General features: G+C 34.2%; 8 protein-coding genes across 8 annotated transcripts; 4 read left to right on the forward strand and 4 right to left on the reverse strand.

Moving 5' to 3' along the window:
• Nucleotides 1–790: 790 nt before the first annotated feature.
• Nucleotides 791–2271, forward strand: RO3G_02629 (uncharacterized protein; the record flags this gene model as incomplete). The annotated part of the gene is made up of 7 exons (XM_067657220.1): nt 791–1297; nt 1340–1414; nt 1464–1548; nt 1604–1816; nt 1861–1926; nt 1977–2191; nt 2254–2271. 7 exons carry the CDS (start codon nt 791–793, stop codon nt 2269–2271), a joined length of 1179 nt encoding a protein of 392 aa, XP_067513321.1.
• Nucleotides 2272–3963: 1692 nt separating this feature from the next.
• Nucleotides 3964–4946, forward strand: RO3G_02630 (uncharacterized protein; the record flags this gene model as incomplete). Its single annotated transcript, XM_067657221.1, has 3 exons — nt 3964–4391; nt 4435–4736; nt 4789–4946. The coding sequence occupies 3 exons, from the start codon at nt 3964–3966 to the stop codon at nt 4944–4946; spliced, it is 888 nt and encodes a 295-aa protein (XP_067513322.1).
• A 76-nt stretch (nt 4947–5022) lies between these two features.
• RO3G_02631 (uncharacterized protein) lies at nt 5023–6242 on the reverse strand (the record flags this gene model as incomplete). The annotated part of the gene is made up of 5 exons (XM_067657222.1): nt 5023–5411; nt 5454–5748; nt 5797–5996; nt 6044–6077; nt 6159–6242. The coding sequence occupies 5 exons, from the start codon at nt 6240–6242 to the stop codon at nt 5023–5025; spliced, it is 1002 nt and encodes a 333-aa protein (XP_067513323.1).
• A 1722-nt stretch (nt 6243–7964) lies between these two features.
• RO3G_02632 (uncharacterized protein) lies at nt 7965–9474 on the reverse strand (the record flags this gene model as incomplete). Its single annotated transcript, XM_067657223.1, has 5 exons — nt 7965–8325; nt 8372–8456; nt 8511–9155; nt 9233–9241; nt 9294–9474. The coding sequence occupies 5 exons, from the start codon at nt 9472–9474 to the stop codon at nt 7965–7967; spliced, it is 1281 nt and encodes a 426-aa protein (XP_067513324.1).
• A 1259-nt stretch (nt 9475–10733) lies between these two features.
• On the reverse strand, nt 10734–11089 carry RO3G_02633 (uncharacterized protein; the record flags this gene model as incomplete). Its single annotated transcript, XM_067657224.1, has 2 exons — nt 10734–11020; nt 11059–11089. The coding sequence occupies 2 exons, from the start codon at nt 11087–11089 to the stop codon at nt 10734–10736; spliced, it is 318 nt and encodes a 105-aa protein (XP_067513325.1).
• A 412-nt stretch (nt 11090–11501) lies between these two features.
• On the reverse strand, nt 11502–12211 carry RO3G_02634 (uncharacterized protein; the record flags this gene model as incomplete). The annotated part of the gene is made up of 3 exons (XM_067657225.1): nt 11502–11531; nt 11603–11672; nt 11727–12211. 3 exons carry the CDS (start codon nt 12209–12211, stop codon nt 11502–11504), a joined length of 585 nt encoding a protein of 194 aa, XP_067513326.1.
• Nucleotides 12212–14563: 2352 nt separating this feature from the next.
• Nucleotides 14564–15450, forward strand: RO3G_02635 (40S ribosomal protein S8; the record flags this gene model as incomplete). Its single annotated transcript, XM_067657226.1, has 5 exons — nt 14564–14567; nt 14622–14694; nt 14804–15110; nt 15162–15371; nt 15433–15450. 5 exons carry the CDS (start codon nt 14564–14566, stop codon nt 15448–15450), a joined length of 612 nt encoding a protein of 203 aa, XP_067513327.1.
• Nucleotides 15451–17812: 2362 nt separating this feature from the next.
• RO3G_02636 (60S ribosomal protein L11) lies at nt 17813–18367 on the forward strand (the record flags this gene model as incomplete). The annotated part of the gene is made up of 2 exons (XM_067657227.1): nt 17813–18256; nt 18308–18367. 2 exons carry the CDS (start codon nt 17813–17815, stop codon nt 18365–18367), a joined length of 504 nt encoding a protein of 167 aa, XP_067513328.1.
• Nucleotides 18368–21133: the final 2766 nt, after the last annotated feature.

Here is a 21133-nt window from a genome sequence, read left to right on the forward strand (position 1 = left end):
CTGGGTAAAAAGGGGGCCAGTGGGTATGTCGTACTTCTTCTTCTGTATTTCTTTACTTGAGTCAATATTACACATTCTATCCAATCAACTCATCCTTACCGGGTCATGTAAAACTCGAATGGAAGCCGTATGTAAATACCGTGATCTGATTTCTAAACAGAGTAATGCATAAGCCTGTTCTAATCCTTCCTTTAAATCCTCTGCCAAGACTCTGTCTACTGTCAGCTGCTGTAGGGTAGCCAAGAGATCGTTGAATGTCGTCTTTCGTTCATAGATTGACACTTCCTGTACTTGTTCACATATGGATTCGAGTAAATAACTAGCGATGTTGATATCTTTGGTTTGTTCAAAAGAGTGTAATAATAAGCTGACTTGGTGATGAAAAGGAAAATAGAGTTGAATGAAATGGTCAGTGGAAGATTGAAGTGAAGGTATAAAAAGTAGTCTAGTAAGATCTTGATAGTCAAGATAGCTGAGAATAGACCAAAATAATTCAATAGGTAACAAGTCAAGCATGTAATAGTTATGTGTATGTATGTAGATAAAAGAGTATAAAAGTAAGAGAAATTAAAAAAAGCTTATTTCATGCAACGTTCAACGTCACATTCTATTTTGCACACTTTTTGTGTAATCCAACCAAAGAGGGGGAGGGGAAAGGGACAAGTGTTTTGGATATAAACAGAAAGAGAGAGAGAGAGAGAGAGAGGGAGGGAGGATGCAGATCATCCTCTCTCTCTCTTTTTTTTATTTTTATTTTTATTTTTTTTCTTCTGTTATTCTCACTTGCAACATGTCAGTGACAGAAACCATTGAATTAAAGCAAAGACATATCCATCGAGAACAAGTCATCGAATCAGGTCACAGATTAATAGATCCTTTATCTTTACAAGACCAAAAGATAACCGAAGACTATCTGAATTCATTAAAAGGAAGAAAGAAGCTACAAAAGTTTTATAAAAAGCAAAATGGGTTGATTGACACCATGTTGAAAGCATTCGATGTGAATGATAGTGAAGAAGAAGAAAAGCAACTATTAAAGGTTTTTAGAGAATGTGCCCATGTTAGACAAAACTCTTTTTTTAATTTGATTATAAAGCTAAAGATTGCTATTTATGGGTCTGTGGTAGCCAACGTACTCTTGTTTGTTCTTCAGTTGATTGCAGCCATCAATTCAGGCTCACTTTCTATTTTTTTCTACGATGGCAGATGCATTTATGGACTTGTTGAGTTCCGTTGTATTAATGTGGGCATCCCATCAAGCATCCAAATCGAATGTTTTGAAATATCCTGCAGTAGGGTATAAAAAGAAGAATATATACTTTATTGATGACATGATTAGGGTAAATCTCGTATGGAAACAGTGGGCATCATCATCTTTTCTTGTTTCATGTCTTGTGTGGCCTTGTTTTTGATTGTAAATAGAAAAATATATAAAGCGAGTATTGATGTGCCTGTGTCTATAGATCGAATCCGCTCAAAAATTAGCTGATCAAAGTCATTCTCCTGACTTGACTTACTTGGCCATCGGATGTGTCGCTTCTGCTTTAGGTAAACAAATAATCGAATCAGGATCAATCACCGACTCTTTTTTTTTTTTCTTTAGTCATCAAGTTTGTTTTATATATTTACTGTATGAGATTATGTCACTTCAACTCGGCTAAAGTGTTAGCACAAGATCATTTTAATGATTTGCTTGTCAATTCATTAGGATTGACAACAGGTATCTTGGGTAGTCGAATTACACCTTTGATGGACCCTATAGGTTCTATGATTGTTGCAATCATCATCTTGCGTAGTTGGACATCTACGTTGATAGGTAAATCCTATGCTATCACTCATCCTGCTGATCAAATCCTATAGAGCATATCCCACTTGTGGTTGGTAAGACTGCTGATGCTGAATTTTTAAATTTGATTACTTATATTGGTAAATTCAGGGTGAACATGTTTTGATTGACTTACTTTTTTTTTATATAGCCTTGACACATCCTGGAGTCACCCTGGTAGACACCTGTCGAGCTTATTATGCAGGTAATCAACTGTTTGTTGAAGTAGACATCGTTTTACCTCCCACAATGAAATTACGTGAATCACACGATATTGGTGAAGCATTACAGGTCAAATTGGAATCTTTAACTGAAGTCGAAAGAGCCTTTGTTCATGTTGATTATGAAACATTGCATAAACCAGAAGTAAATAATGTCCTCCTTTTTTTTTTTTCTTTCTTGATTCACAGCTCATTTTTCTTATTTAGCATCAAAAATTGAAATAATAAATCATTTATTTTATTTATTATCCTTCATTTTCATGAACAATCAAACCTTGTAATAAATAAATAAAAAAAAAAAAAAAAAAAAAAAAAAATCCTTGATTGGATGAAAAGGACAACTTGACTCTATTCAAAGGTTGAATGGAAAACAAACAAAAAAAAGATAAAGTTGAGTTATCAAGCCCTAAAGAGAGAGAAGGAATGTGATGTTTGAACGTATGAATATATCGTTAGACTGAATGGTTAATCCTGACTGTTGACAGTAAATAATCTCCTGCAGTAAAAAATAAGAAGGGAAATGAAAGGTTTGTTTAAAAAGAGATAACAAAAAGGAATCAATGAACAGAGAATGAAGCGGTGGATAATATTTTTTAAAGACAAATGAAAGGTGATGAGGGATAGTATAATGCTTGAGAATGTTATCATCTGTCATCTAGTCGTTCATTCAGTTTTCTAAATAAACCTGTCCTTCATACTGCATTCATCCTTCTTTTGCCCTTGTTCTGCAACAGACACATTGGTGTGATACATAAAAAGTGGGGGATATTCAGTGTGATGGGCTACGATGATTGGATGAACTCCAATGATTCACATCATCTCATACAACCAACATCAAAGACTGACTGAAAAGAGTTGTGTGATAAAGAAGACAAGGTGTTTTTATTGGTGACTTTAACAAACTGGGGATAAAAAAAACAAGGCACTGTCATGTATGAAATAAGCAATGTATTCAACCCATTCCTTAGCAAAAAAAAAGGGGGGGGGGAACAAGTATATTGTTTGTATTCAAAAAAAAATTAGATGGATTACAAGTGTTTATGATGATTTTGTTTCTTGTTTGAAGCATCCTTTTCTTTTGGACATGAAGAATAACTTACAAGTCTTTCTCAAGTTTTTTTTTTTTTTTTTTTTTTTTTTAATAGGAGGCGGTGCATAAGATGTATCAAAGTCACTTGGTTAAAAATACAAGCATGATTTTATTAGATGTCTCACGTGTATAGAAAGATAATGCAATCCACAAAAGTACAATTCTTTTTTTTTTTTTTTTTTTTTTTTTTTTTTTTTTTCCCTTTTTGAATTTTCTGCTTGTCAATCATTACTCATCGGGAAAACGTTTTTTTTTTTTTTTTTGAGAATAAAAAAGTTTTTCCTTTATTTATTCATGCTTGGGTAAAAGTAAGTCAACAAGAATGAATTTATACTATTTTTGCAGTGACAAGATCATCTCTTACAAATTCTTTTATCGTCTATTCAATAAGATTGACATGAATGGATAGCATGACGAAATAGTATAAATGTTTGTGCACATCCATACTTTCGTCATCCAATTGTTTCACTAAATGGCGGTAGTCTAATCTCTCTTTTAAAATTGCATTGAATTGCTTTAAAGCCATCCTTTTTTTTTTACAACTTTTCTTTTCTGTAAATAAACAATAACATCCTCCCCCCTTTTTATTTATTTATTTGTTTCATGTATTGTTCTCTGTCATAATAATAATGATTCAAATAGATTCAATAAATGATATTCAAAGTGAAGATGATTTAATTGGTAAATAAATTTTAATATTTTATTGTGTCAAATCATATTAAATAAGTGTAGATAATCCAATGTTCATCATCTTATTTCACTTATCCATGAATCATTATTTTCCACTGTTTGAAGAATCAGGAATTAATCTTGAAGAATATATTTTAATGAGTGAACAAGATTTTAAACAAATTGGAATACAAGATCCTGGTGATCTTGACTTGTTATCCACTTGTGCAAGAGCTTTGAAAGTTCATTTGGACCGTAAACAGTTTAAAGATCATCATCATTCACCCATCATCAAAAAAGCAATTCATGCTTATACAACAAATATACCCTTAAAAAGACCATTTAAACAAACAAACAACATTCGTCCACTTTCTATGCCAGTCTTCTTACCTTCCCTTACGCCTCCACCTCATTATGAACCTGAGTCTAGAAAAGAAAGATGTCAATCGATGATGATCATTCCAAGAGAAGAAGAAGGAAGAGAAGAACTACCAGCTTATAGTTGCACTGTATTCAAAATGGGTTATGTAAACATGAAGAAAGAATTTGATGCTCCCAACATAAGAACAAGATGGAGACATTGGAGGTAAGGTTGAATGATGTATTTCGCTGTGACTTATTTTCTATAGAAAACTTTATTTAGAACTTTGGGGTACAATCTTGAGAATCTATCGTACCGCACCACCTAAACATGACACAATACCAAATTATTATCCTTCTTGGCCATTCGGTGTACCTTATCATTATTATCATAAATATTATCACACACCTATCTTCACCTTATCCTTGGCTGGTGCAGAAGCCAGTAGAGCATTCGATTATCTCAAAAGACCCAATGTACTCCGATTGACCACACAACAAGGTCCTCAATTACTCCTCAGGTTATCTTCACATGTCGAGATGATATCATGGATAGAACATCTTCAAGCAGGTAATCCCTTCTCTCTCTTTCATTCTTTTATTCATCCCTCTTCTCTTTTTAGCTATCAACATCTCACTGGATCTAGAAGATCGTCCCATGCCAAAGTTTATCACTTTACCCTCACGTGCTTTCACTTCTGGTCTTTTAGATCCGAGAACAGTGGAGTTGGAAAGAATTCGTGAACAAAGAAGAAGAGATCAACGGGAAATTTTAATTTAATTTTTGTACAACCACCATCGATGTGATGTCACGAATAAATTCACACTCTATTTTAGCTTTATTATCATCATGACATTCAAAGACGGTTTGACATGTTGTTATATTTAGCTAGTGGACTAAATGAAATATTTGTATTCACTAAATTAGTGCCTGATAAATACAAGTCACTTGTACGTGCCATCGCATCCGATGACAGTCGACTGGATGTCGTCTGAAAATAATAGAGTTCATTTGGATGAGCATACCGACTTTCATTCGGTTGACTTGCACTCTTCTTTTGAAACAAGTCAAACTTTCCTTTTAAACCATCCCCTTGACTGACTGTTACCGGTGACAGTGACCTCCTTTCTTGTTCTCTGAGTGGATCGCTTTTGTCCTTTTGGACTCTTGTCGGTGATAAGACACAGACGATATACAGTCGATTGAGGCTCGTCGCATCCAGTAGATCCGCACCGAGTCCACCACCTAAATAAAAACTGGTATTCATCTCTTGTTCTCTTTCTTTACGTCGAAACTTGATTGTTTGTTTAAATGTTTGGGATCCATTCGCAATGTCCAGTAGTTTCTTGGTAGGCGTTGAATAGAATAGATCAGAAGAGGAACAAAGGACATTCGTGGGTATCTTATGTTGCCTAGTGATGTTATGCAACAGGTGATTGTGTATCTTGGCAACCTGTTCTTCTTCTCCAGGAAGAATAAAGTCATAAATCGATCTCTGAGATAGCTCTTGTGGGTAAAGATCTAGAAAATCGATCGATTCATTCGAGGCCCTAGCACAACATAAATCTAAAGTGATAAATATCTATTCTGCAAAATAAGTTTACTGTCCTCAGCACATTCCAACACTCACAGTCAACATCCTCGACACTTCTTTGCTTTGTGTGGAAGAAAAGGTGGAATGGACTAATTCTGGAATCATCCCATTCAGCTTTTTTGCTTTCTTTGTCAACTCGTCTTTTGGTAGCTTGGGGCGACCTCTCTTTTTATGTTTTGTATTCTGACAACTGTCGGCTTTATCGGTCATTCGGCATCGATGACATGGTCTGGACTCTATAAAATGTTTATTTCTTTTATTTATTTATATTCCTGGTATCTACCATCACAAGCTAAATGGGCTTTTTTACAATTGTTCTACAGAAAAAAAAAATTAGCGTGTGTCAATTTTCTGTAAATTTTTTTTTTTTTTTCATTTTCATACAATCTTGAGCTTACACAGGCAATATGAACATGAGGCTTTTTCTTTATTTGAGATTCTTCTAAACTCAATTCTGGTAAAATAATATTATTATAATTCATGAATAACAAAGAAAAAGAAGACGATAAAAAAGAGAAGAGAAATCGTGTTATAAACTACCCCTTTTTTACTTTATTTGGAACATTCAAAAGTACGGGGAAATTAAATATTTCCTTATTTTCCGACGGATCCTTCTTCACATGTTACTGAAACTCCGGTACAACCAAGGCATCATCCTCCGAAAATCTCCTTGAAAACACTGTCACCTCTTTTAGAATACTTTTTGTTTGACAAAACAAATCTAACCCTTTGATTTAACCAACGCATTGATTTCTCTTTTATTCACACTTTGTTATCCATACGAGTAGTCGGTTGGATGTAGCTCTTTTTTAAATCATAAAAGAGTCTATTTCGAGTTATACAGCAAATCTTATTCAACATCTCTGGCTAGTTTGGCTTATCCCAAAATAAACATTGGCAGGGTAACTAACAATAGCAAAAGAAGAGGGAGTGACGCGCCAAACGACAAACGCTCACATTCACTTTTTTTTTTTTTTTTTTTTTTGAATAATGCACAGTCAATCATCCTCATCTATTCTAGCAACAGAAAAAGTCATATGAAAATTAAAAAAAGGGTCGGTTTTGTTACAATAGGATGATGCAGGGAAATCCTTTCAGGCTCTGATAATGTCAAGTATGTTCATTGGACCAAAACCCTCTTTGGCAGACAAATGGATTGTTTAGTTTCCGATCCAATCATCCCACAATGCAGAGTCTCCTAGTTTGGAGGTGTTGAAGACAAAGTACATGTATAGCATTCACCATAACATGATTTCACGAGTTTTCATTTTACTGCATTAGCGGATTTGTGAGTTCCAATCTGTTTAAGTTTGTTACTATTTTGCATTCTTTTAAACTTCATCTACCCTCAGTATTCATTGGTACTTGAATAGCAAATCTTCAGCTTTGAATAACATCTTCAACATAACCCTTATTGGTGGCCCTAGGATAACTCAATTGATGAGTTTACAGACTTTCTTATCCAAGTTGAGCTCAAAAGTACACAGGGAAAGACTGACGGGGCCCTGTAACTTTTACCTACCCTCACCTTCTCTCTTTAAAACCAATGATCCATATAAACGTTTCTCATTTCCGAAATTCATTCATTTCATTCTTCTTTGAAATACGCTTTGTATAGCAGTCTATAACAGCACCCTTACAAGCTAGTTTTTTTTTTTCAATTCTGTCGCTTTTATGATGGCTTTCAGTAAACTTTACCTTTTTGGGAAATTGGTGACTTCTTTACTGCAACCAGAGCATAGACTGCGAGTAGAACGGTATGGAACATTGTGTTGGTGGTCGAGGCTACGACAACAGTTGGCATGACATGTACAAAAGGAGCGAGTAGAGCTTCCGTGTTGATATTAAAGTCAGCTTTTCGAGAAGCAATTTTTTTTTAAAAAAAAAAAACAGATTCCAATGGTTTATCACTTTATTCGTCAAATGTTTTCCACTGCTCTTTTCATTGCTTCTAAAAGACTGGGCAAAGAGCTATCTTCTATTGTCAAGTGTCATTCATGCAGCATGAAATCTTTAGTAGATGATCTCTAATCGAAGCTCCCTCAATGCTTTTCTCCTGTTTGCAGACAGTCATCAAGAGACTTTGCCAATTGACCCTTATGTCCGATTTGTGATTTAAACAAAGAGATAGCCACAGTCTAGACATGATCAAAACTGCAGAATGACATTGGAACACTGTACAATAAATAACGCTTTATTAATAATTAAAAATCAGGAAATAAATGTCTGTAAGGATCACTTTGACCAACAACACCATATTGCTCTTGTGTTTCTGGATATTTATCAAAATGACTTGCGTCCCCTTCACCTCTAATTTGAGGAATATAAGGTGCCCTGATTTGACGGGCCAGGATACGATTGAAATCAACACCGGTAAACCAAGGATGATGCTTGATATCATCTGTACCTGCCTTTAAGTTTCCGAATCGTTTTGTTAAATCAGGAGTCAGTAATCTTTTTAATAAATCTTTGGCGTTCGGATCAAAGTACTGTGGCCATTTAATTTTACATGCTAATATCTTTTCATACAATTTCAAGTGATCATCGTCATAAAATGGTGGATAACTATTGCTTGTTAGCAATCATAAAACACATTCTCATCCTTTCTTACCCTGCCAACATTTCATAAATCAAGACACCCAAGCTCCACCAATCAACCGCCTTACCATACCCCTTGGATTGAATAATCTCTGGCGCTAATAGTCATGTTCAACAAGGACTTTCTTCTCCTTTCTATTGTTATTGTTTACCTAAATAATCAGGGGTGCCGCAAAGTGTCCAAGTGATATCAGGCACATACTTTGCAAATCCAAAATCCGTAATTTTGATGTGCCCTTGGGCATCCAGCAACAGATTCTCTGGTTTCAAATCACGATAAATCATATCCTTTCTATGCAAATATTCTATCGCCAAGGTAACCTCTGCCGCATAAAATTTAGCCACATGATCAGGAAATCGCTGAGATCGACGCAAGACACTGAACAGTTCGCCACCAGGGATGTAATCCATGACCATATATAGATTATGACAGTCTTGGAAGGTACCCCACATATTGACCAAGAAAGGGTGAGCGACTGACTCCAAAATGTGCTTTTCATTATTCGTGTGCTCTACTTGTTTGAGACGAATCACTTCTGTCTTCTTGAGTACCTTCATCGCATAGTGTCTGCCGTTCACTTTGGATTGTATCAAGTGAACTCGACCAAATGAACCTGTGCCAAGTGTACGGGATATATTGAAATCATCCAATTTAAGCTTGGGTCGATTGGTGCGTTGTTGAATAATAGACTGATCATTATAGACGGTGGTGTAAGGCAACGTTTGGTTGGTAAGTTGAGAGACTTGCATTTGTTGCGGTTGTTGATGTTGAAATGTCTTTACCAATGGTCTTTTATCTGAAAAAAAAAAAAAAAAAAAAAAAAAAAAAAAAAAAAAGTTTATAAAACAAAACTCATTTAATGTACTTCATTACCTGATGAATCTATTTTTAAAAGTTAATAAGAGGACAATTATAAAGAATATTGGTTGCCTACTGTAAGATATCTGCTTTTCTTCTATTTTTGATAATTTTATTTTATTGTTATTCTCTTCTTCTTGTAACCAAGGCACAGTTCTCTTTTGACCAATATTATCTACATTGTTTGATTGTATCGGTGGTAAAATAACAGTTGTATTTTTCACCTGCTTCTCTTGTTGTTGTTGTTCGTTGTACATAATAAAGAGAAGAAAGAAAAAGAAAGCTATATTAATAAGGAGAAAGAAGTTGTATTGAGTTTTAATTCATTATTTGACAAGTACAGCTTTTATTTTCAGGCTATTTTTATACAATGTTTTAGCCTAAAATGAGACAATTTAATAAAATAAATTAGACACTTTAAGAGATAAAAGAGACGAACGCCAAGTTTTTTGAGACAAGTGAACAAAACAAATTAAACAATGCAGGTTCTTTTTGTAGACGATTTTCTTGTCATGCCATCATTCGCCACCTTTTGCTGTAATTGAACAACTGGCTGTATGCACACATATCATTAGCTTTGTAGTATTGTATCTGAAATGGCAACAGTGTAAGCTCTTTCTTCATAATGTCTAAGAAGGACAGAAAAATTCAATCATCAAGATATTATATTATAAATTACTGGACTATTTGATCATTATTCATCATATCATATGGTATAAGATTATAGGTAACATTGTTTCATTGTTGTGACGAGTACAATAGAAGCTACTGCTAAAGTTCCTCTTCGTTATAATATGGCTGCTACATTAAGCTTTAGACAGATCCTTTTTAGTCTGCATGCAAATGGTGAAAGACCAGAATGTTTCTACAGATCGAAGAAACCTCTCTCCACTGGCTCTAAAAAAAGAATATCTCATCATCATCATCAGCTAGCATTAATTGATCGACGAAAAGACAAAATGATTCTTTGTATTTACCGCTGCATTAATCCCAGATACAGTGTAGGTCTTTGAACGATCGTCTAATTTGTTTTGTTCACTTGTCTCAAAAAATTTGGCATTCATCCCTTTTATCTTTTAAAGTATCTCATTGTAGATTAAAGCACTTTAAACAATTCGGATTGAAATGCTTTTGATTCCCCATGTTAGGACTTTAGAGTAACATATTCAGACAAAATATAAAGGACATCAGGCATTTGCTTTATTGCATTCAGATAGGATCCCATGGAGTTGTGCATGATCACCAGCAGATTCAGCAGCATATTTATTTCATTCAAATCCTAGTCCACACAATACCAGTATCAGATGAAGTACAATGAAACTACATATTCAGTCAATAATATCTCAAAATATTAGGACATGAAAACAATCAATTTCTCTTGCTTCCCAAAAGATGAAAAAACTTTAGCATTTTACATGTTTAGCTGACTTGATGTATCAACGATCAAAATAATTGATTACAATTAAGATGCAACGGATACACAAAGTAGGAAGCAGTTCATGATTTGATTCTTACTTTAGGCAAAATCCTCACTACAATCCTTGTCTCCACTTGATAGTATCCTATTATCCCAGACTACGACTTTACACATAATGAACCACTCAAGCCAGCGACATTCGCTATCACTGACAAAGCTTTGGCGTCTGATATCTATTCCTTCGGAAGTCAGGGTCCTTTGAATCCAAAGAGCCTTCCAAAAAAGTGATCTCTGTAAATTGCTACAAACTAAGCACACCTGATCTCTCTTTTGTTGTAGCTCAAAGATATTTGTGGACTCCATATTGTAGCCACCACTGACTCTTGCTGAACAAAGTCATTGTATTCGTTGGCATTTCGATTACCTCCTGTGTGGCTCTCTTTGACATTATTCATGGTTTACAAATAACCTCAGTAAAATTCAGAGATACAGTACTTTGATATGGCCCCAATCATTGAGAACTGAAAAGACATAGCCGATCTTGTCTCTTTTATTATGAATCAATTACCAACTAACCCATCCAAGTTCCGCTCTATTATTTCATTTTGATAGGAACGATGACCTGTATTATACTCTCCTTTACAAAATACTCAGATTCTATACAGTATAGTTATGACTCTCTTAGCCCTGATACGATCTCTAGTTTTCCTTTTTAAAGTGAATTTCCACGGTCTGGGACCCGACTGCCTCATAAACGTAAATCGTTTTCTTTTCCCTCTTAATCCTGAAGAGGTTTTTCGGTTCTTTCCACCTTTTTTTTTTTTATTATTTTATTTTTGTTTTAAAAATGGAAAAACTGTATTTAATCTAAGCCAAACATATAATAGAAAAGTTGAACTGCAGCAAAAATAATCTATGCACACATACGATGTTATTAGCTGGTAATAATCAATTCGATATATACTTACTGGTTGCCAAACAACTAAATATCTAACACCGTCTAATAAACTAAGGTACAACTGTTGCTGTGTGTCCCATCTATCAGTGATAATAATTAAGTAACACGATCGATTCCATTTGCTTATCACTTACGGGTTGCGTTTGAATTCCTTTAAATCCACCTTTTCTTTACAATAAGGACAAATATCCTTTTTACCCACCAAAACCCATCCACGAATACACTTTTCATGGAAAACATGTTTACATGTCAACTGATGTACTGGATCATCTTCAAACATGGGCTTCTCAATCATGCCAGGTGCAACTGAAGTAGCATAACCACAGACAGCACAAATGCCTTCTCCCAAATACTTGTTGGGTAAACCATCCTTTGAATAATATCCAATCGTTGCTGCCATTCTATCCGTACAAATCTCTACAAAGTCTCTGCCCAACACACCAAAATAAAGTCCATAACACAACATCAATAATCCAACTTGCATCACACTAGGTCCTGCTGAGAAAAGAGCTGCGAAACCAAAAAAGACACCGAGAATGATAATATATCCAACCAATCCGATTACAAAAGACGCATTATATACAACAGTGTACCATTTGTAAACAAGACGTGGAGTCATAGCTTCCAAGGGTTGTCTGGATGCCTTATAGATGACTTTGAATAATACATTAGAGAAGAAATAAGAGAAATAGTTGTATATTATATACCATATCCATTGAGTAACGAAAATAGTATCCAAGTAATCAAGAATCGATACCATCCACCATAAATACCAAATATTACAGGAAAGAAATATAAACCTCCTAAACTGATGGCTTGATATGATTTATAATGTTTCTTTTTCCAATATAAAATTAAGAATTGTGATGCAAACAATGCAAACAATAATATGAATGCCATTAATTCATGTTGCGCTTCATGACCTATTATCTATGTTGGTTTTATTTTGATACGTTGTATGTAATATATAAACCTTTGTGTTCCTTGTTGTACACAACTTGATTTTGATATCTTGTATAAAATTATTATTACTTGCTATAAAAAACCTTCCCCCTTTTTTAGAAAAAAATACCTTTCTTGTTGTTCTGGTGTTAACTGTGCAATCTGTTCTTCACTCAATGTTCCATGCAACCAAGCAGCATTCAAGGATTCATCATGCTCCATTTGTTTTGAGTATTAAAAAAAAAAAAAGAGGAAAGAAATGTAAGAAAATACCAGGAAATGATCAGAAACTTTTCAAGTGCCGAATTTATCATTTCGTTTATTGTCAGGGCAAAACGACCCGGCACGTCAGATGATCAACCAAGAGATTTGATTCATCCTAAATGCCATACGTCTTTACTGAGATTATCTAAAATACATGATTTATTTGATTTAAATTTTAACTAAATAGTGTACAAGAAGCAAGAGAAGTTTATTATATAACGTTACATTATTCATCTTTTTTGAAATAGTAAATATAGGCGACTTATTCAAACTCATGTGTTATCATTTTATTATCTTGCTCATTTTTCAATGTTTAATCAGATCATATAGAATTAATACTTGCTATTCTAGTCTTTTACATACTGATCTTTATCTCAAATGACCATCAATCAGGGTTTATATTCACTTTATCTTACCAAATCCTCTCTTACTTGATTTATAGATAGATAATATCATAAACTATCACTTTTAACAGTTAAATAGGATAAATCTAGTTGACCAAAGGAATAGATAAATAGGAATAAATTCACTTGTACCAGAAAGTGATAATTACCTTTTCTAACCATTAACTTACATTCAGCAGCTTTTCCACCCACTTGCTGACATCGCTTGTCATAACCATCAAGCTTGCCTTTTCTATTGTTTCCTTCTTTATTTTATCCAAAGAGTATAAAAGATATGCTCGGTCTTACAATTTCCTAAGCCCAAGCTTCTACAACGTAATGCGTAAAATAAAAAGATTAAAATCCTATGTTTCTTATTTATACAGAGATGTATCATTTCTTGAAAATTCCATCGTCATTTACAGTCTGTTTCTTACTAGTGATATATTTTAGGAGTAGTAAACAAACTAGATGGATCTAATGCCCAAAAAATATGTGAGCAAATGATTTCTACCGAAAGCTAGTATATTAAAAGAGCGTACTGTGCACATAATTACCTTTATATTGAAAGGTGCATTTTTTTTAGAGCTTCATAACAGTGATAACAGTGGTTACAATCTGCCTACTAATTCCGATAATGGCAGCGACAATAATCAGAAAAAAAAAAAAAAAAAAAAAAACAGCGAATTTAATATTATATCTATGGAAGATCAAGAAATTAAGAATTTACAAAATGAATATAGTAGAGTTACAGATTATGAATCAAATGCAATGAAACATGAGATCTTTGTCTAATCGTCTTCTGAAGATAGTGGCAACAATGACAACTCTTCAAAATGAATATGAAAAATATTTTTCATATCTCATTGTTCTCATGCAACTGCTGAGGTATTAAAAAACATTAACAACAGCAGGAAACCCATTTTCAGGATCCTTACGCTCATCAACTTGTACACTTTTTCTACAAGAAATATATACATCCTTAACATTTGTTGTTCGTAAACGCCATAAAATCTTAAACCAAAACCAAAAACTGCCAAAAGAAAAAAAAAATCGAAAACTATTCAAGTTGCTGTTGCTGCTTTAAAGTAGATAGTGTTGCAGCCAATGGTTTTTAACTATACAGAATTTATTATCAACCATAGTTTTTTCTCTCGAAAGCTTTTGTTCAAATGCCGTGAAATGATAAGATTTGGAGCATTGTATTTATAGGCTGTGCTAATCTCAGTTACTATCCAGTCCCATAATACAAGGCATAGTCGGAGAATGAATGTGACATCACCAAACAGCCAGCGCTCTTGCCAGAAAAGATAGCTCAGGTGTGAGAGAGTAAATTCTGAAGTCCAGGCAGAATCTATTGAGTTCCTTCTCTACAAAACAATATGGGTAAATGAAAATCATCCATCCATCCATCTGTATAAACTAATACAAAACCATTAGGTATCAGCCGTGATTCTCGCCACAAGCGTAGCGCCACTGGTGCTAGACGTGCTCAATATAGAAAGAAGAGAAAGTAAGTTTTTTCTTTAATTTTGAAGAGATGGGGATTCAGTTTTAATTGGAAACCTTCAAACAAAGTACGTAACAGGAAACACCGATCTTACACATGTTTTGCTATATAGGTTCGAATTAGGTCGTCAATCTGCCAACACTAAATTAGGTAGCAAGCGTATCCACTTGGTTCGTGTCCGTGGTGGTAACTTCAAGCGTCGTGCTCTTCGTTTGGAAAACGGTAACTTCTCTTGGGGTTCCGAAGGTATCTCTCGCAAGACTCGTGTCTTGACTGTTGTCTACAATGCCTCCAACAACGAATTAGTCCGTACCAACACTCTTGTTAAGGGTGCCGTCATTCAAATTGATGCCACTCCTTTCCGTCAATGGTACGAATCTCACTACGCTCTCCCTCTTGGTAAGCAAAAGTCTGGCGAGGTAAGCAAATTATATATCTTTATAGGGATAATTTACTGATGTCAATAATAGGAAGCCGCTTCTGCTGAAAAGAAGTCTAAGAGTGTTGAAAAGAAGATTGCTGCTCGTGCCGCCACTGCTGCTATTGACCCTCTTTTGAACGATCAATTCAATGCCGGTCGTCTCTATGCTGTCATTGCTTCTCGTCCCGGTCAATCTGGTCGTTGTGACGGTTACATTCTTGAAGGAAAGGAACTCGAATTCTACCTTCGTAAGATCAAGGTAATATTAAAGAAAGAAACAGAAAGGGAAACAAGAAACTTATTTTTATTTTTGTATATAGTCCAAGAAGCAACATTAAATTGTTTATTCCTTTCTCATTCTTTTCTATTTTCGATAAAGTCAAATGTAATAAAAAACATTTTAAAAAAAATTTTCGCAGATGCATTTTATAAAAACACGTCGATATACTTGGTTGATGGGAGATGTAATATCATGGAAAAAAAAAAGTGGAAACCAATTAAATGTTGATGTAACTGGATAACTATACATTCTGCCATGATGGGCGAAAAAGAAGGATTTTTATTACCAATAAATCATTGTATATTATATTTTAAAAGCTCGAGGGTATATCTATTCTAAAGCTTTACTATCATTGACTGTAGCTAAACAGTATGTTATTGAAAAGCAAGCATTATTTACCAACGCAATAATTTATTGAAATACTGATAGGGTATTTGAAGTGTCAGTTTCAGTCATCAAGACATAAACAACATAAGAATAAAAGTGCTTACCTCCGAAAAATAAAGCAATCATCGATTGCAGCCTAGTTCTGCTTCCTTTTCAGAAGAGAACGGCAATAGTTTTGTTGACAGTGTAGAATTGACTGTTGTTTAGAAAGGCTTAATGAAGCCGGGAGTATGACCATGTCCATAAATGAAAGACCACATAGCGAAAGAAGAGGACCAGATAGCGAGACAATATAGGTTTTTTCTTTTTCTTTTTACGCATGTTGTTTTTAAACTGAAAGGAAAAAAAAAAAAAAAAAAAAAAAAAACGATGAATAAACAAAACAAGTCTTCCATCCACTCTTTTTTAATGTCTTTTTTTCTTGGAACACGACGCGTACCCCTGTTTTATCACTTTTTATCTTAGCAGGTCAGTTATGATGCAAAAATTGACTGCTCATTAACATTTGCTTGAAGCAACTTATGCAAAAAGAGGGTAAGGTATAAATGTAACTCTCCCATTAAAGTTCAAAACTACGTCTGCCTTTTCTATATGCTTAGCAAAGAAGCAAAGAGATGTCTTATTTTATAGCTTTCTAGAAGGAACCTGAAACAAGATTTACCTTCTCAAGGTTTTGAACTTTTATCACATCTTTTTTTTTAGTTTGATGTTCAACAACAAAAAAGCTTTATGTAGTATACCTCATATCTCTTTCTATTCTTTAATATGGTCTTAGTGTTCTTCTTTCTCAGCTCTTTCTCAGTTTCAACGTTAATATCGTTGATGCTGTTGGCACAAGATGAATTTTTAGATTTTACTTGTATAATTTATTTTCCCAAATAAAAACAGAACAAAGTAGAGTGATACAAACCAGTAAAATTCGGCTATATCATAATTGGTGAGATAGATCAAAAATCTATTGTAAAAGAGGATGGCAAGATATTTCTAATCAGCTCTCCCCTAATCTCTTCTAACGATATATCGCCATTTGTATTCATTAAAAATCCGTGACTACACAAGAGAAGGAGCGTGTTAAACACCTTAAAGCCATAATTGCAGTCGTAAAAACAAAGTCTGGAAAACGCACTTATATACTTTTACCTTTTCTCAATAAATTAGTTTAAGCACTTTGAACTCAACAACTGTTAATCAGAATGAATAGCCTTTGTTGATGGCTTCATTAACTTTGTCTTATCTCTTTAAATCATGTCAACCTTTTAGACGTTTGAATTTGTCTTTGGGTAATTACTCTCCACTGTCAAAAGCTCGATTTTGACAAGTCAATATTAGAACCTGTTATGATGAGACCCGACAGGTGAATACTTTAGTTTTTAATAAGTATTCTCATTTTCTGAAGAGATAGAACTCATGAATACTTGAAAAAAAAAAAAATTCGAAAAGGAAATTGCCTCATAAAATTTTGTCGAAGGTAAAAAAAATCATGAGTCCTATTGAGTCTGACAGGCCATATACTGCCGTAATTTGTATACAAGAGCCCCAAGAGAAAATGCCCGGGTAAAATTGAAGTCCAGACCGGAAACACAGCTTTTTGATCGTCATCTTGTTCTCCCTCTCAACATACTTGCCTGAGACAGAGGGAAAGGATAACAAAAACATCAGCTTAAGATTTCCTTTCTTCTTTTTTGCTTCGATATCGTCAGACACCATGGTAATATAATCACATTGGATAATGGAGAGAAAAGCAAAAAGGATGGATGATTAAGGAAGGAGAGAGATAGAAGATGAAATGTTTATTTGCCTATCATATACAGTCTTGTAGAAGTCATTCAGACATACTTACTATTTTTTTCAACAACTTCAACATTCTCATTCCAATGCATTCAGTTTTTCAATTCAGCATTTCAGCTAATATTGCTTTAACTCTATCTTTTGCTTTTCTCTACTACTTTCCTCTGTTAAATTATTCTATATAAATTACTTACCATTTTTCTTTATTATAGAGCGCCGAAGAACAAAAGGTTACCAAGAACCCCATGCGCAACCTCAGAATTGAAAAGTTGGTTCTCAACATCTCAGTTGGTGAGTCTGGTGACAGACTTACTCGTGCTGCCAAGGTGCTTGAACAATTGACTGGTCAAACTCCCGTTTACTCCAAGGCCCGTTATACCGTCCGTTCTTTCTCTATTCGTCGTAACGAAAAGATTGCTGTCCACGTTACCGTCCGTGGCCCTAAGGCTGAAGAAATCCTTGAACGTGGTTTGAAGGTTAAGGAATACGAACTTAAGGCTCGTAACTTCTCTGAAACTGGTAACTTTGGCTTCGGTATTGACGAACACATTGATTTGGGTATCAAGTATGATCCCTCTATTGGTATTTACGGTATGGATTACTATGTTGTCATGGGTCGCCCTGGTTACCGTGTCTCTCGTCGTAAGCACTGTAAGTCTACTGTTGGTGTCACTCACCGTATCAAGAAGGTAAAAAAAAAAATGCAGTTTGTGGCAATGGTTAATTAACATACAAAATAGGAGGAGTCCATTGAATGGTTCAAGAACCGTTTTGATGGTGTTGTTAGCAACAAGGCTTAAAAAAATTGTATTTGTTTAAAGAGAAAAATAAAAGGAAAAGGAAAAAAAAAAAGACGAATAGCTCTGTATGTGAGTTGAACTGTTTATTTGCATGATTTAAAGGTGATACAAAAATGCCTTCAGGGACGTTTGTTTTACCTAGTAAATACTTCTCAACTTAATCTATGCATAGCCTGCATGCTTTTTTTTTTTATAAAAAAGGATATTGGGTTAATGCTTTGTTCAATCTTGACAGGTGTTTTGTGGTCAACTATATAAGAGAGTTTTTGTTTTGTTTATAGCATTCTTCAACACTAGAAGTTGAATATGAAATAAGAGTTTATTTACTGCTTCGCATTAACCAAATGAAAGCTTTGATTAAGAGATGGACGCATTTTAATTTAATAGAAATAGAAAAATACAAAGCCAGTAAAAATAAGAATGAAATGGAAAATTCTTATAAAACATCATTGCACTTTGTAATATATTGCTGCAAATGTTGGTAAGGGCAAAAATGGAGACAAAGGGTCAATTATGGAGAACATGCTACTAGTGGCCTTTTCAGATTTGAGCAAGGATGATGTTGAGAATTAGTTTGAAGAAAGATCAACTCTTCGACAGTCAAATATAAAATGCCCAAGAGTCGGTAGATTGAATATAATAGGGTAATTTGCAGAAACGAATTTAGTGGATAGAAGTCAATAAAGTATTGTGCAAAATTTCGTTATGCTGATGAGGCAGTATAGTGTATTGTGACAGATAGCTGTTAGAACGAGAACCCAAAGTCTAGAAAAGTAGAGAACGTTGATCATATACAAATAATTCGATTGCGCGTTGGGGAAGCTACGAAGTTGGAAAAAATGAGCCAATTGATTATGAAATTGGTAGCGATTATCAAAAGGAGTAAATTCAAAGTGTTTGTATTGTTTATTATCGAATGTATTCCTGTATCTGAAAACGTGAACAATCTATAATAATTCTATATTTATAAGCCTTTTGCTTTTTGGTTTAAAAGCTTTTAGGAATGTTAAATGACAATAGAGCTTTGTTTTATTATGGCCATTGGTGTTGGTATCTTTTATAAAGCACTTTTTATATGAAAAAATATAAGTTGCTCAATTAAATGGTAATGTGTAATAACTTAAAAGAACAAATAATAAGATGGGTTTTAGTAGTCTTTCTTTTCGTGATACGCGCTAAGAATGAATAGACATCCTTCGCTCAACATAGGGGGAAGCATTATAATGCATAAATGCAGCAAGTGGGGCGCAGTATCCTTCATTTCAGACACCCATGCATAAGCACAAGACTTTACGAGATGAGGAAAAATGGCAGTTACATTCTTTCTATTGGAACGAGCATGGGTGAATTATTGCAGACAATTATTACTCATATTGACTGTCTTTATGTTTTTATTAGTCACTTGAAAATCTGACTATGGGAACTAGTTACGTTTTTTTAAACAATTTCATGTAAACATGACAAGTGTTCAATCCTTTAACGGGCTTTGCTCCTGTTTTAGCAGTGTAACACAAAATTATCATTTGGTCTATGTACTACAATCGGCCGATTTGTTCCTGATTTCTAGACGAAGAGATGCTGAGGACAATAAATTACAGTTTTTATTGAATCATCTCAAAGTATGGCAAAAATAATGTCATGAAATCATACTTGTTGCTAAATATTCAATTAAAGCTATTAACACAAGTAACTAGCTGAGCTTTTTAAAGAGTTTATTAGACATTCTTTGCTGAAAAAAAAAAAAAAGTAAATTTACAGACATTCAGATTCCTCGTCTTGAATTTCTTAAGCATAACGTGCTCTTTGTTCCTAAATACAAGCAAGTTGTTTTTTTTTATATATCTAGGCTCATATACATAATCCTCTTGCTTTTTCAGATAAAACTGATTAGGGCTCATTCACTCATTATGTCTTTTGAGCTCTAATTGACTCATCGATCACTTTAATTTCGGGTACCCCCGTAGCCAAGATGACTGTATAGCATTCCCATCAAAACTTTGGTATTTATGTCTTTTTATTTTCGATGTAATGGTATACATATGTTTATAGAGTATTCATTCCGTTTATTTTTAATTTATCACTAAAAGCATACAAGCAAGACTTTTTACATGAAAAATTCATCGATAATGACGAAACAAGATGTAATGCATCAAGTACTGCGGTTTTAACTAAAAGTTACGCGACAAAATATAATATTTTAGAGCTCAAGATGATGATAGAACGTTCTTTGAGACACAAGTACCTGTAAAAAATGTCTGGAACGAAGACAAAATTATGACTCATTTAATACAAGGGCATTTGTTATATGTTTTAGTCCTTTAACCCTTGACTTTTTTTTTGTCTCATTATTTTTCAGTAGATCTCAAGCTGTTTGCAATTCAATTCGATCTACTGAGCGGATGATCAAACTACAGGACTCAGCAGTGATTGTACTCACCTACGGGTGTTACTTCCGTGACAAGCCCCAATTTAAAATATGTTTTATTGTAAATTCAAAGGTTATGAATGCACACATTTTGTTTATAATATCACCATCAAGCCTATACTTATCTTAAAGGGATGTAAAGCAACTGTGGGCTCTTTAGAGTACCAATGGTCTTTTTTTTTTTGTCGGAATCTAGAGAATAGACTGATTTCTCCACAAATTCTTTTCTCTGTCGTCACTGTCAACATATGTCCTAAATAAGTCTTGCTCTAAAGAGAACATCTCTGCGCCTTCTTTGGAAGAATAAGGCTGTACCGTGTTTTAGTTGTTTGTGGAAAGTT

Source organism: Rhizopus delemar, genomic scaffold (assembly GCF_000149305.1).
Source record: "Rhizopus delemar RA 99-880 supercont3.2 genomic scaffold, whole genome shotgun sequence".
Taxonomy (NCBI): Eukaryota; Fungi; Mucoromycota; class Mucoromycetes; order Mucorales; family Rhizopodaceae; genus Rhizopus; species Rhizopus delemar.